The following is a 15,545-nucleotide window of genomic DNA, read 5'->3' on the forward strand; positions in this document are numbered from 1 at the left end:
TTCATATCTCTTGGATGGATACTTAAGAGTAGCATTGCTAGGTCATATGGTAACTCTATATTTAAACTTTTCAGAGCTACCAGACTGTTTTCCAAAGTGGCTGCACCATTTTAGATCCTACAAGGACTCCCATTTCTCCACATCCTGACTAGCACTCGTTACTGTACATCTTCCTGATTATGGACACCCTAGTAGGTGTGCAGTGGTATCTCACCGAAGCTTCGCTTTGGATTTCTTTAATGGTTTATGATGTTGAACACCTTTTTACATGCTTATTGGTCACTGTGTATCTTCTTTAGTCTATTCAGATCCTTAAGCCTGGGTGATTGATCTTTTTACTGTTTGAGTTTCTTTTTTTCTTTTTTTTTTTGGAGATGGAGTCTAGCTCTGTCACCCAGGCTGGAGTGCAATGGTGCGATCTCGGCTCACTGCAACCTCCGCAACCTGGGTTCAAGCAATTCTCCTGCCTCAGTCTCCCGAGTAGCTGGGATTACAGGCATGCACCACCACACCGGGCTAATTTTTGTATTTTTAGTAGAGATGGGATTTCACTATGTTGGCCAGACTGGTCTCGAACTCCTGACCTTAAGTGATCTGCCCGCCTCGACCTCCCAAAGTGCCGGGATTACAGGTGTGAGCCACCGCGCCCAGCCAAACCACCGCACTGGGCCTGAGCTGTTACATTTAGGTCTATAATCCATTTTGAGTTAGTTTTTGTGTATGTTGAAAAGAAGGGGGTCCAATGTCATCCTTTTGCAGGTGGATATCCAGTGATTCCAGCACTGTTTATATGCTGACACCCCAATTTCTTTAAAAAAACATTTTGACTTTTGGTATTACACACATTTTTTTAAGTCACCTGAAATCAATTGTGAAGTGATACTTGTGTAAATAAACTGACTTTAAAAAATTACTCAACCAAGGTCACAAAGTTAGTAAGTGACAAATCTAAGACTAAAACCCAGGTCTTAGGATGCCAAATTTCATGTTTTCCCATTAAAACAAAATACTACCTTACCTGTAAATAAGTTTCATATTTACTCATAGATAAGAAAAGGCAAGCCAGAAACAATATGTTTATTGGTAAGATTACAGAAAGCTTGACTTGAGATGTTTAAGATTTGGCTTGCTTATTTTCATAAAAATTAATAATAGCAGCCAGGTGTGATGGCTCATGCCTGTAATCCTAGCACTTTGGGAGGCCGACGTGGGCAGATAACCCGAGGTCAGAAGTTCGAGACCAGCCTGACCAACGTGGAGAAACTCCGTCTCTACTAAAAATACAAAATTAGCCGGGTGTGGTGGCGCATGCCTGTAATCCCAGTTACTCAGGAGGCTCAGGCAAGAGAATCACTTGAACCCGGGAAGCGGAGGTCGTAGTGAGCCGAGATCACACCATTGTACTCCAGTCTGGGAGACAAGAGAGAAACTTCATCGTAAAAAAAAAAAAAAAAAAAAAAAAAGGCCGGGTGCAGTGGCTCACGCCTGTAATCCCAGTACTTTGGGAGGCCAAGGCGGGTGGATCACGAGGTCAGGAGATCGAGACCATCCTGGTGAACAAGGTGAAACCCCATCTCTACTAAAAAAAAGTACAAAAAAATTAGCCGGGCGTGGTGGCAGGCACCTGTAGTCCCAGCTTCTCAGGAGGCTGAGGCAGGAGAATGGCGTGAACCCGGGAGGCGGCGGAGCTTGCAGTGAGCCGAGATCGCGCCACTGCACTCAAGCCTGGGCGACAGAACGAGACTCCGTCTCAAAAAAAAAAAAAAAAAATCAATAATAGGTAAAAATCTACTAAGCATTTACTTTGTGTTAAGCCCCATTCTAAACAGCGTATAATCACTTAATACTCACAATAATCTTAGAAAATAAAGTGTCCACTTTTTTTCCTCCTCTTTTTACAGTCGGGGAAACTAAGGCAAAGTAAAATTAAGTAAGTTGTTCAAGATCACAGAGCTAGTAAGTGGTGGGAATGCAGGCAATCTGACTCCAAAGACTGTGTTCTTACCACTATGAAAGCATATTACTTAAGAGAAAGGCATTCACCAGGCTGTGGCCAGATGGATTAACAAGTGTCTAGAAAGAAAGAGACTATTCTATTATTATTGTTGTTGTTCCAGATGAAGAGACAGAGAGAGAAAATTCATTAGCGTGGCTGAGAATTCTAAAGGAGGGAAATTATTAGTACTAGTGGCATCAGGTAAAAAATGTTCAGGTGGAGGGTATTGGGAATATTTAAAGGGTACAAAAACACAGTTAGATAGAATGAACAAAATCTAGTATTTGATAGCACAATAGAGTTACCAGTCAACATGTACAATAATTTATTGTACATTTTAAAATAAGAGTATAACGGGAATGTCTGTAACACAATCACATAAAGGCTTGGTAAATGCTTGAGATGATGAAAAAAATTTGTATTCTGTTTCACTAAAAAAACTCTTATCTATTGTTTCACTAAAAACAATGTCCATGATTAAAGAAATAGTCCTTTTTTTAACAACAACAACAAAAAAAGGATAAAAATTTAACAGGGCTACTGTAATACAGCACAACTAATAACATAAAATAATAATATAAATACAGGAAGAGAAAGGAAAGGCAGGCACAAACGCAGAGGAAGGAACCCTGGGAGTCTCCACTGACCACAAAATGAATGAGTCAACCAGGCGGTGTTATCACAGGATGTGTTGGAAAGAGACATAACACTGCTGGGTTAAAGATTAATCCTTCCTTTATACGATACATCAGTGAGATCCCTGATAGAATGTGGAAACCAATTTTGGTCAGTGCTCCAAGAAATATGGAAAGAAATGGGAAAAGATTCAGGCAAAACAAACAACTAGACCAAAACAATAGAAAAGAGTGTCTGCTAGGAAAAGAAAAAACTCGGAGTTGCCTTTCAAAGAGAGTCAGGATTGATTTAATTATGGCCCTCAAGAAGACAATTTGAGGCTGGGCATGGTGGCTCACATCTATAATCCCAGCACTTTAGGAGGCCAGGGTGGGTGGATCACCTGAGGTCGGGAGTTTGAGACCAGCCTGGCCAACATAGTGAAACCCCGTCTCTACTAAAAATACAAAAATTAGCTGAGTATGGTGATGGGTGCCTGTAATTCCAGCTCCTCGGGAGGCTGAGGCAGGAGAATTGTTTGAACCCGGGAGGCAGAGGTTGCAGTAAGTCGAGATAGCACCATTGCATTCCAGCCTGGGCAACAAATGCGAAACTCCATCTCAAAAGAAAAGAATGTGGGCTACATAGAAGCTTAGAACCTGAGTACTGCTTATCTCTAGTAAATGCCAGTGGTACCTGGAACACAGTGTGAATTCTATAAATATTTGTAGAATCTATGTCCATGAAGCTGCAACATGGAAAATGAGCTTTCAAATTAAAGCAAGACAGACACCAGCAAGACATAAAAGGAATTACATGATAGTCAAAGTAAAATCTATACATGGTTGAGTGCTGTGAGTCTTTAATAAAAGAGTCACTCATCTGTCTTAGGGGTTTTACAAATTCACTAGCCTAAGTAATTTATAGTGGTTACTCCCAACACCATGATTTAATACTTCAGAGCATAGAAATGAAATCTTGCTAGTTATAAATAAATGATCACTGAGCTATTATGTGCTCATAATGGCTATCATGAGCTATTATAATACTGAATATCATCAGTATTCAAATGCTTTCCATGTATCAAATTATTTAATCCTCACAATTCTATGAGCACTATTCTTTTTTTATCTATAAATGGTACCCTTTAGTCCCAAAAGGTTAAATAATTGGCCCAAAGTTGCCCAGATCATAGCTGATGGATCTGGGACTTAAATTCAGACTGCTGCACATGGGCCATTCATTTAAGGTTGAAAATAAATTTAAACAGAGCAAAAATATTAAACAGGAAGGATAACAGATTGATAAAATTATGGCACAGGAATTAGGTGAAATTATGGCACACGAATTTTCTCCATGGCTTGCTATGCTGCGTGGATCTTTTTAAATTCCACTTTGCTGTAACATTCCTGGGGATACTGGTGATGTACTAACTTTTTTCCCTTTAATAACATCTTTTTAAAAATGTGGTTTCAAATGAAAGAGATAAATATATTCATGCCAAACTAGAGAGACATTATAATGAACACCCGCATCATGCATCCTTTTTTTTTTTTTCGAGACGGAGTCTTGCTCCGTCGCCCAGGCTGGAGTGCAGTGGCACAATTTCGGCTCACTGCAAGCTCCGCCTCCTGGGTTCATGCAATTCTCCTGCCTCAGCCTCCCGAGTGGCTGGGAATACAGGTGCCCACCACCAGGCTTGGCTAATTTTTTGTATTTTTAGTAGAGACGGGGTTTCACCATGTTAGCCAGGATGGTCTTGATCTTCTGACCTCATGATCCGCCCCCCTCGGCCTCCCAAAGTGCTGGGATTGTAGGTGTGAGCCATCGTGCCCGGCCCTCATGCATCTTAAACAACTCTGAACACATGGACAATCTTCATGTATGCGGTGCTCCCCGCAAACTCATACACACACTGCATTATTTCAAAGCAAATGATGATGTACTATTAACAGTCATCTTTATTCTTTCCCAAAATAATTTGAGCCTAAGATGCATATAATTCCTTTATTTCAAAAAAATCTACAAAAACTTGGTAGCAGTATGGGAACAATTCCAAGGCGGGGTTCTGTTATCAAAAAGAAAGCCACTGGACATTAGGAAAAAGAATTTCTTTGCTGGGCACCATGGCTCACGCCTGTAATCCCAGCACTTTGGGAGGCTGAGGCGGGTGGATCACTTGAGGTCAGGAGTTTGAGGCCAGCCTGGCCAACACAGTGAAACTCCGTCTCTACTAAAAACAGAAAAATTAGCCAGGCATGGTGGCAGATGTCTGTAATGCCAGCTACTCGGGATGCTGAGGCAGGAGGATGGCTTGAACCCAGGAGGCGAAGGTTGCAGTGAGCTGAGATGGTGCCATTGTACTCCAGCCTGGGCAACAGAGCAAGACTCTGTCTCGAAATAATAATAATAATTTCTCAAAAATCACTAAGTAATCTCTAAGTGATACATACTTGGTAACATGAGAATATTTTAGGTGCCACATTATAGCAGGAATTAAATTGAAATTTGTAAAGTGTTTTATGAGTTTTAAGAAAACTCATGAGGGTTTCTATGCCTATCATGCAGACAAATATCATTCCCAAGCATAGAGGGAGGTCAAGAAGCAATTAAGCATCAAAATATACCTGTTTATCGTCCAGAGGGTCAGGCTCTCCTTTACTTGACTCAGAGCTGACATCATCTTCATCAGAACTGTTGATGACTTCCTCCTCATCAGAGGGAAGGTCACCAAGACCAAGATGATTCTGTTCCTCCTGGGATGCTCCTGAACTGCATTCAACAGAAAGCAGGTATTAGTCACCTTCAATAACAAGGAGTGCTAGCAAAACAAAAACCAAATCAACATCTTAGCTTCATAATGCAAACAAGGTATATCTAAGGGATTTGGAAGAATGAAAAAACCCAGATCAGCCAACTTTCCCTTCCTTCCCCCTGTCTCAGCTGCCAAAAACTCAAATTAATTTTTTGAATTTTTAATGATAAGAAGGTGGGTGGGAAGCAAGTTTCCCAGCTGCTCCCATCCTATGCTTCTATATATCCCTCCCAAAGAAGATCAGGTCTCTACTCCTAGAATAAACTAAGAAGCCTTACAGAAAGCGGGCTGGTTTACCACAAAAGGCTGCCAGGTATACCAGAAGAATTGCTGTTTCCTTGGGGCTTAGTGTTAAAACAACAACAAAAACCAAGTAACAAATCTATGAGGATTGGGGGGTAATGATGGTGACTACAATCAACAGTGCAGGTGCAATTGTGAACACGTACCCTGCTCTATGGTCATCACCGTTCTGTTTACAAGACGTGGGGAGGAAGAGGAAATGTTACAAATTCTCAGATTATGCTTAAGACCTACTGCATTAGAACTAGGAGGGGCACAGGGCCCAGCAATTTGCCCAGCAATTACAACTACCTGGGGCACATGGCCTAGCAAATAACAAGTAAGCTGGTTTAATGTTTTCCGGGTGATTCTGATACAAGTTGAACTTGGAAAAATCCACAGAACCAGGCCATTTACCAATTCCTCCTCATCAGCCTGATATCATCAAGGTTCCTCCGTTTGTTTTAACATAGATCTCATGAATCTAAAAGCCATTGTTGCAATCCAATCTGTGGGGGGAATTCCACAGGAAAGTTTCCTAAGAAGAGATGAAAAGAATTCCTTCTAGTATTGGCTGTAAAGATTCAGGAGCCAATTGCCTGTAGCAACTGCTTTTCTGTCTTCAGTCTACAAGAATATCTGCAGAATAGAAGAGTACACAGGTGGAGCCAGTAAAAGATCCACAATCAGCAGGAAAAACACTCAAGCAGAATAAGGAGACAGTTGCATTCCACTCTGGCAGGCTCTTTCAGTGGTCACAGGCAGGTCACTCAACCGTCAAGGTTACAAGTTACGACTCTCTAACGGGAATCTTAAAAGCTAAAGATAAATTTTCTGCCAATTCCTGATTATACATGGTAGGATACAGACTTGCCTCAGAAGGCATTCCTGGAGCCCAACGGTTACACAAACCAGTTGGCTAGAGGCAGAGTGCCAAAAGGAACACCTCTCACTGCTAAAGACGGGGTTTTCCATTACTCAATGGCCGGGGGTGGGTGCACACCTTATCATAGCTCCCCAAGACATGCAGGAGACTAACTCCCCAGGGGTAAGGGGTGGATAGAGGATGGCAACTTTCTGGTTAGATCACTGGTAGGACTCACTGTCTCTGGGTGCAGGGATAAGAGCCAACCCCGCCGGGTAGTTGATTGTTGACTGAGATTAGTGAGAGCAAATGAGAGTTAACAGGATGGGCAGACTATAGGATCCACCCATATAGCTAGAAGAAAATTTTAATTCCTTATCTCTTTACATCTTCTAAAACCCTGTTAACACAACACATGTTCAATTTCCAAGTGGCAGCAGCATCACCCGGAAGCTCCTCAGAAATACACACGCTCAGGCCGCCCACAACCCACCGAATCAGAATCCATGCTGTAACAAAATCCCAGTCTATGTGTGAGAAGCTCTGCTCTAAAAGGCTTTTTGAATCAGCCCATCTGGATACTGTTTTAGATTCCTAAGTGTAATAGATTCAGATAGTAATAGGGCTGTGGCACCTGTGAATAAATTAGGTTTATTCTGTCTGAAGAGAGGGGTGAAAGGTGTTTCTTGGTCAAACATCACTTGGAAGGCTATTATTAAGAACACAGTAACTAGGTGTTGCCACATCCATTAGGGATAGAAGAGGGATTAAAGTACAAAGTGAACATCTGAAAACAAGAAAAAAAGTTTTAAATATTAAAACTACATGAATCAAAACACAATGCCATGAAACAAGTAGAGATTTTGGTGTCTCTTCTGAATCCTTTAACTGTCTCACTAAACTGCACTTGGTGGTAGACTTGTTTCCTCATTAAAATGTAAATTTCCAAAGACAAGGAAATTGAAATTGTGTTTTCCAGCTGAATCCTCAGCATACAGCCGGACACACAATGGACCCTCAAGAATTTTTCACCAAATAAATGAAAATGGTATCAGAAAGCAACAGGTGTTGAATTTCAATGGTGCAGGTAGCCTGAACCAGGGTAGCTACATCAGGAACTAAGAGAAAGGGATGGACATAAGAGGAAGAAAAATCAGGGCCAGGTGTGGTGGCTCATGCCTGTCATCCCAGCACTTTGGAAGGCCAAGGTGGGTGGATGGCTTGAGCCCAGGAGTTCGAGACAAGCCTGGCCAACAGAGCGAAACCTGCTCTGAAACACAAAATTTAGCCGGGTGCGGTGGCGTGTGCCTGTAATCCCAGTTACTAGGAAGACTGAGGCAGGAGAAGGACTGGAACTCCGGAGGCAGTGGTTGCAGTACTCAGGAGGCTGAGGCAGGAGAACCGCTTGAACCAGGAAGGTGAAGGTTGCAGTGAGCCAAGACTGAGTCACTGCACTCCAGCCTGAGTAACAGAGTGAGACTCTGTCTCAAAAAAAAAAAAGAAAAATCATCAGGACTTAGGGTAAACGGGTGAGGAGGAAACACTTATGAAAGACATCAAGGTGTCAAGTCCAAGTTACCAGCAGAATGAGGGTGACGTGAACTGAAACAAATATTACAACAAGGGAGCAGATTTTAAAGGAAAGATAATGGGTTTAGCAGCAAAATCTAGGATCCACATTTTACATGTTCATTTCTAAAACAATTACACTATTTTCCCACACAATTGTTGGCAGCCTTTGAATCTACCTAGATAATTTTAGATTTCTTTTTTTTTTTTAAATAGAGAAGGGTCTTGCTACGTTGCCCAGGCTGATCTCAAACTCCCAGGCTCAAGCGATCCTCCCACCTCAGTCTTGCCAAAGTGCAGGGATTACCGGCGTAAGCCACCATATGCAGCCAATTTTAGATTTCTGATAATGAAACAAGGACTCCTTACTGATGTCAGTTGTATAGTTTGGAGTTCTTCTTCAATTTATTTCCTTCCCACTGTCGAAATGATAACATCCTAACACTGTCTGCTTTGTGGGGTAAAGGAACAGGACACAGGGCTTCCTCCACATCTTCCTGCCTAGTTAGTTCATAATTTGATATCTGAAGTAAAAGGAAAGTAAGCTGCAAAAGCAACCAAAACAAAGAGTGGGCTCTACTTCCCCAGGCACCCTAAGTCAGATTTGCTTCTGAAAGGAGCCGCAGTTTCTAGAAAATCAGTTTGTTTCCAGTGTACTGGAATTAAGACAAACAAGTCAAGTCAGATATGAATTCCTACTGATGGGTAACTGTTCCTTCAATTCCACATGCTAAATCTATATATTTGAAGTGAAGACTACACGATGTCATCACTTTTTACAAGTTATTTTTTTCTATATGCTAGTTTCTCTATATTTACAGCACATCCTCCACTGGAAGCATATCAAATTTTTCTTTCAGGTAAGAAGTCACATCTGAAGTGAAGTCCTCCTCTTTTAGAAGGAATTATCTTTTTAAATTTTAATTTATTTTATTATTTTTGAGACAGAGTCGCACGCTATCATCCAGGCTGGAGTGATCTCAGCTCACTGTAACCTCCACCTTCCTAGTTCAAGCGATTCTCATGCCTCAGCCTCCTGAGCAGCTGGGACTACAGGTGTATGCCACCATGCCCAGCTAATTTTTGTATTTTTAGTAGAGACAGGGTTTCACTATGTTGGCCAGGCTGGTCTTGAACTTCCGACCTCAGGTGATACACGTGCCTCAGCCTCCCAAAGTGCTGGGATTATAGGCATAAGCCACACTCAGTGGAATTATCTTTTTTAAACATACTAAATCCATTTCCTCTAAGAGTTTTTAGGAACAGAAACCCTGTACAATGATGACCCAGCACAGCAATTGCCAGGGTTCATGACAAAAACATCCTTCCGAGCCCCAACTAAATTAAAAATTCCAGCAAGGAGAAGGGATAAGGGATAGGATGGCCGAGAGAAGGAAAGGAGAAGCAGAGTTAACTTAAGAATGGCTTCTCTGTTGTTGACAAATTCCAGTTATCTTTTTCTTCTCTTGCCTGTGATTTTATTCTGAGCCCCTTAACCAAGGAATGTTTCATGTAATTCCTCCCAAGCTTGAAGAAACAAGTTCTTTCCAATTCCCTCACCTTCAGAAGTTTCCTTCTCATTTCCAAGTCACCACATGTAAATCTCAACTTCTGTGATCTTTCTCTTCCTCTTCTTTCTACCCCTAGCCTAAACTGAACAGAAACCTGCTTGTCCTTAGGATGTTGTGATAATTTTTTTTCAAATGCTGTCTCGTTATGACTTGGTGACCATGTTCCTTTGGCACATTTCATATTTATCACAGAATGAGGGGGGAAAAAACTACCATTATGGGCTTTAAATTAGCAAAATAAATTTTAAGTTATTTAATAGTTATTATAGTACACTAACTATAAAATTGGTATACAGTTTTCACCACAAAATTATTTCTATTTTGTTTTACCAGGAAACGTTTCCCTCTGTTACTTCAGTTCCCTTACAAGACTGCAGATTCCAGTGTCACAGTAAAACCATGAATCAAATCAATTTTAAAAAACTATTTAATTATCTATTTATTTAATTCTTTACTTATTGGTAGAGACAGGATCTCCCTATAGTGCCTAGGCTGCTCTTGAACTCTTGGCCTCAAGTGAACCTCCTGCCTTGGCCTCCCAAAGTGCTGGGATGACAACATGAGCCACTGTGTCCCAAAAACCTACTTAAAAAATCCTTCTTCTTCCTCTTTTCAGGTGTTCTCAATTACACAGCACTTCTAGAGTTTTCTCCATCCCTTACTCAGGTGATGTTCTTGAGATCTATCACCAAAATGAGTTTGGAAACATGGCACAACTTGTGAAACAGACATAGTTGGTCATTTGCATCCTCCAAAAGCAATTGTCACATATTCACATCATGTTTTTAGGTTTTTCAAATACAAGATTGTGTGCAATTATTATTATTATTATTTTTTTTTTTTTTTGAGACGGAGTCTCGCTGTGTCTCCCAGGCTGGAGTGCAGTGGCGTGATCTCGGCTCACTGCAAGCTCCGCCTCCGGGGTTCACGCCATTCTCCCGCCTCAGCCTCCCAAGTAGCTGAGACTACAGGCGCCCGCCACCACGCCCGGCTAGTTTTTTTTTTTGTATTTTTAGTAGAGACGGGGTTTCACCATGTTAGCCAGGATAGTCTCGATCTCCTGACCTCGTGATCCACCCGCCTCGGCCTCCCAAAGTGCTGGGATTACAGGCTTGAGCCACGGCACCCGGCTAATGTGCAATTATTTTAAGTATGTGCAGAGCCAGGTGACAGGACTGAACAAATATCAAGTTCAACCAGTGTGACTTCTGAGTGCTGGTAGGTAAAGTAGGTAAACCAGATCAACTAGTAGGTCTTTCTCCACTCCTTTTTTTTTTTTTTTTTTTGGAGATGAAGTCTCGCTCTGTCACCAGGCTGGAGTGCAGTGGTGTGGTCTCAGCTCAGTGCAACCTCAGCCTCCTGGGTTCAAGCGATTCTCCTGCCTCAGCCTCCCAAGAAGCTGGGATTACAGGCACGCACCACCACATCTGGCTAATTTTTGTATTTTTAGTAGAGATGGGGTTTCACCATGTTGGTCAGGCTGGTCTTGAACTCCTGACCTCGTGATCTGCCCGCCTCGGCCTCCCAAAGTGCTGGGATTACAGGCGTGAGCCACTGCGCCCAGCCGGTCTTTCTGCACTCCTAACTGCTTTCACAAAAAAGAAACATCAATGCTTCAGTAATACGTAAGGCTATGGATGCTGATGTTCTCATTGAAGTATAATAGCAGAAATCCTTTCTCCGGAAAGAAAAGGACATATATCAATTTTGTTTATGTCCTTGCATCATAAAGATATCAAATATATTAATTTTTAATCTTCTTTCGAGAGGTTGCTCGATTAAAGGTTAGGACAAATTTTAACTTAAAAATTAATGATTTTATTATCTCTATTTCAGTTTTTAAAATCCTATAATGTATATATGTAGCATATAAACTTTTTGAGTTAAACTCTTTAATATTCACAAAATAAAAATAAATAAAATCACTAAAATACTTAAAGGGATAGTACCACAGGAGTTTGTTACTTAAAACAAAGGAAGAAAGACAGAAAAAATGAATAAACGAAGAAACTTACAACATAAAATGTACACGATCAGTGTTTTATTTTTTCATTCTTAAGTTTTAGAGGTTTTAACAACTGAGACTTTCAAACTAGCAAGCTAGGGTTCTATGGCTTCAAAAAAAAGAAATCACACAAAAATATCCAGCTTCCCTGAAATATAAACCAGAAACTGTTTAAAACTGTCTCTGGGTGACTCTGTTAGGGTAAAATGTCAGGTTTCAAATGATGGATATATTTTTAAAACAGGCCTGCTTCATTCTCCAGAAGCAACCTCCACCTTTGCAAATACCACTCCTATCACCTTCCCCCAGTAATTACTAGGATTCTTAGAATTGTACGCTACTGACTAAAGACATAATCAGGGCCGGGGTGGTGACTGATGTCCGTAATCCCCGTACCTTGGGAGGCTGAGGTGGGGGGATTGCTTGGGCCTAGGAGTTCGAGACCAGCCTGGGCAACACAGGGAGAGACCCCATTTCTATGGAAAAAAAAAAAAATTGCATGGTGGTATGTGCCTGTGGTCCTAGCTACCTAGCTACTTGGGAGGCTGAGGTGGGAGGATCACTTGAGCCCAAGAAGTCAAGGCTACAGTGAGCCATGATTATGCCCCTGCACTCCAGCAGGTGAGGGACAAAGACCTTGTCTCGAAAATAAATAAAAAAATAAGACCAAAATCATAATCAGTACCTTGAGGCTGCTATTTAAAACACAGTCCTCACAAGACAACACTGAAAATGGTTTAAAAAACAAATAGAATGCAAAATTCTTTAAAATAGAAGAGTACCTACCCATATACTTACAACTTTTGTATGTAATTGGCTTTAAAGTCATTCATTAAGATTTAATATAAAGAAGCAGTTTTAAAGGGATCTTCCTTCAATAGCCATTAATAAAAGACTGGTTAAATAAATTAGGGTTACATCCACATAACGAATTACTAAACAGTTATTTGTTTATTTTTTCTTAATCCCTAGGTTTAAAACTAAAGAGCTATTTAAAAAATGAGGTAGGCCGGGTGAGGTGGCTCATGCTTGTAAATCCCAGCACTTTGGGAGGCTGAGGCGTGTAGATTGCTTAAGCGCAGAAGTTCAAGACCAGCCTGGGCAACATGGTGAAACCCCGTCTCTACTAAAAACTAAAAAATTAGTCAAGCATGGTGGCATACACCCACGGTCCCAGCTACTTGGGCGGCTGAGGTGAGAGGATCACTTGAACCCAGGAAGTTGAGGCTGCTGTGAATTGAGATTGTGCCACTGCACTCCAGCCTGGACAACACAGTGAGACCCCATCTCAAAAAAGAAAAAAAATGCCGGGATTGGTGGCTCACGCCTGTCACCCCAGCACTTTGGGAGGCTGAGGCAGGTGAATCACCTGAGGTAGGGAATTTGAGACCAGCCTGACCAACATGGACAAACCCCGTCTCTACTAAATACACAAAGTTAGCCAGGCATGGTGGTGCATGCCTGTAATCCTAGCTACTCGGGAGGCTGAGGCAGGAGAATCGCTTGAACCCAGGAGGCCAAGGTTGTGGTGAGCCGAGATCCTGCCATTGCACTCCAGCCTGGGCAATAAGAGCAAAACTCTGCCAAAAAAAAAAAAAGAGGTAGATCTACTGTGCATAGATCATTCTCCAGGAAATATTGTTAGGTTAAAAAGAAATCAAGGCACAGAGTGTGCTCCTATTTGTATAGAGAAGTAACAAGAAGAGTACATATACACAAAAACATATAAAAAGTATGTACATTTGTGTGTGTGTGCACAAACATGCTGGCATATACCAGGCTGTCCCCGAACACACTGAGAAAAACTGATAAATATAGTTGAAGTACAGTTGCCTCTGGGACTAAAGTCCTGAGAGTAAAAGACAGACTCTTTTTTTTTTTTTTTTTTTTTGAGACAGGGTCTTGCTCTATTACCCAGACTGGAGTACACCCAGGTTAGAGTGCAGTGGCATGATCACAGCTCACTGTAACTTCCGTCTCCCAGACTCAATGATCCTCCCGCCTTAGGCTCCCAAGCACTTGGGATAACAGGTGGGTGCCACCATATCTGGCTAATTTTTATACTTTTTCTTTTGTAGAGACAGGGTTTTGCCATGATGCCCAGGATGGGCTCAAACTCCTGGGGCTCACGTGATCTGCCTGCCTCAGCCTCCCTGAGTGCTTAGGTGTGAGCCACCACTCCTGGCTGAGAGATTTTATTACTTGCCCTTCAGTACATTTTAAAAAGTTGTTATCACATGCATTTTTACTGTTTCAAAGTTGACCACCCCCCCAACACACACAGAGTCTGAAAAGCTTTATAAAAGGTGGTTCAAAGCTTGTATGTATTTACACATATATACACATATATACACACACATATATATGTATTTATACGTATATACATATATTTTTATATGCATATAAACTCTTTAGGGATAGTTTATTTTCTTCCCAGGATGATGAGATTAAAGATATTCTCTCCTGTTCTTTCCCTTTCATCCCCTAGCCCCCAGACTTGGAGGTCTGTGTAAACATTTTCAAGATTGCCACTTCAAAAAAAAAAAAAAAAATCTCTTTGTACTATTGCTTAAGTTGATAAGATATATAAATTATGGCTTTCCCTTCCTGCTGGTAGCTGTTTGTTTGGGAGCATCTTAAGCCTAAGTCTCTAAATAATAGGTAGGAAGGGGAGATCTGGCAAGCCAGTCGATGGCTTTAAAAAAGAAAAAACAGAAGTCAGTAGAGGGATTGTTCAACAGCCTGCAGGGCCCACAGAGTAACCACACAACTTGTTGACTATGCCACAGTGAACAGCAACATAATAATAGGGTCCGTCTCCCATAGTTCTCCGTCTGGTTGTGGGAGAGCTTCCTGACCTGCAAGAAAAGATGATCATGTGCTTCAGGGTTCCTGGTCCTATCTTAACGACACAGGAAGAGCCCCATGCTGAAAACAGTCCAACAGACACTCTTGGCCATCTAGCTTAGCTGGGAGGCATCCAGGTCAAACCCAGCTAGAGGGAATCCAGGTCTAACTAGAAAGGAATAAATTGTTACAAAAATGTCTCCTGAAACAAGCACTACATAAAATAAATCTGCAACATTTAAGTACCATCAATTTTGCTTTCTTAGAATTGGGATTCCCGGCTGAGGCAGGAGAATGGCGTAAACCCAGGAGGCGGAGCTTGCAGTGAGCTGAGATCGCACCACTGCACACCAGCCTGGGCGTCAGAGCGAGACTCCGTCTCAAAAAAAAAAAAAAGATTTGGGATTCACGTCACGAAATGTGGACAGCTTTCTTGTTAATACAAATAGAAAAGCATTCTACACAGCTTGAGGTTGCCTCCAATAAAATATGGCAAGTTCCGGTCGGGTGCAGGGGCTCACGCCTGTAATCCCTACACTTTGGGAGGCTGAGGCGGGCGGATCACGAGGTCAGGAGATCGAGACCATCCTGGCTAACACAGGGAAACTCTGTCTCTACTAAAAATAATAATTAAAAAAAAATTAGCTGGGCATGGTGGCAGGTGCCTGTAGTCCCAGCTACTCGGGAGGCTGAGGCAGGAGAATGGCATGAACCCAGGAGGCAGAGCTTGCAGTGAGCCAAGATCACGCCACTGTACTCCAGCCTGGGCAACAGAGCGAGACTCCGTCTCAAAAAAAAAAAAAAAAAGAAAAAATATATATGTATATATGGCAAGTTCCCAATCCAATTCCATTATTGCACCAAAGATGATGTTTTTCTTATTGAAAACTAAAAAAGTTTTAAGACAAAGTTAGAGTTGACTTAGTATCATTTCTCCTCTTCATGTCCTCATTATGTAATATACTGTCTGTACCTACTTG

General features: G+C 41.6%; 2 protein-coding genes across 5 annotated transcripts in view; one reads left to right on the top strand and one right to left on the bottom strand.

Annotated features, from left to right (window-relative positions):
- The window catches only part of METAP2 (methionyl aminopeptidase 2), an 817,888-nt gene that overhangs the window by 475,048 nt on the left and 327,295 nt on the right, over positions 1 to 15,545 (top strand). The window lies entirely within an intron of this gene.
- The window catches only part of FGD6 (FYVE, RhoGEF and PH domain containing 6), a 137,919-nt gene that overhangs the window by 86,719 nt on the left and 35,655 nt on the right, over positions 1 to 15,545 (bottom strand). For all 4 annotated transcript variants that reach the window (XR_007717551.1, XM_050747135.1, XM_050747136.1 and 1 more), the window contains exon 3: positions 5,239 to 5,383. Coding sequence is in view for 3 of the 4 variants with exons in the window: in XM_050747135.1 (XP_050603092.1) it covers positions 5,239 to 5,383 (145 nt within the window). In the remaining variant the exon portion in view is untranslated. The remainder of the gene's footprint in view (positions 1 to 5,238; positions 5,384 to 15,545) is intronic.

The sequence above is a fragment of the Macaca thibetana genome, chromosome 11 (genome assembly GCF_024542745.1).
Source record: "Macaca thibetana thibetana isolate TM-01 chromosome 11, ASM2454274v1, whole genome shotgun sequence".
Classification (NCBI taxonomy): Eukaryota; Metazoa; Chordata; class Mammalia; order Primates; family Cercopithecidae; genus Macaca; species Macaca thibetana.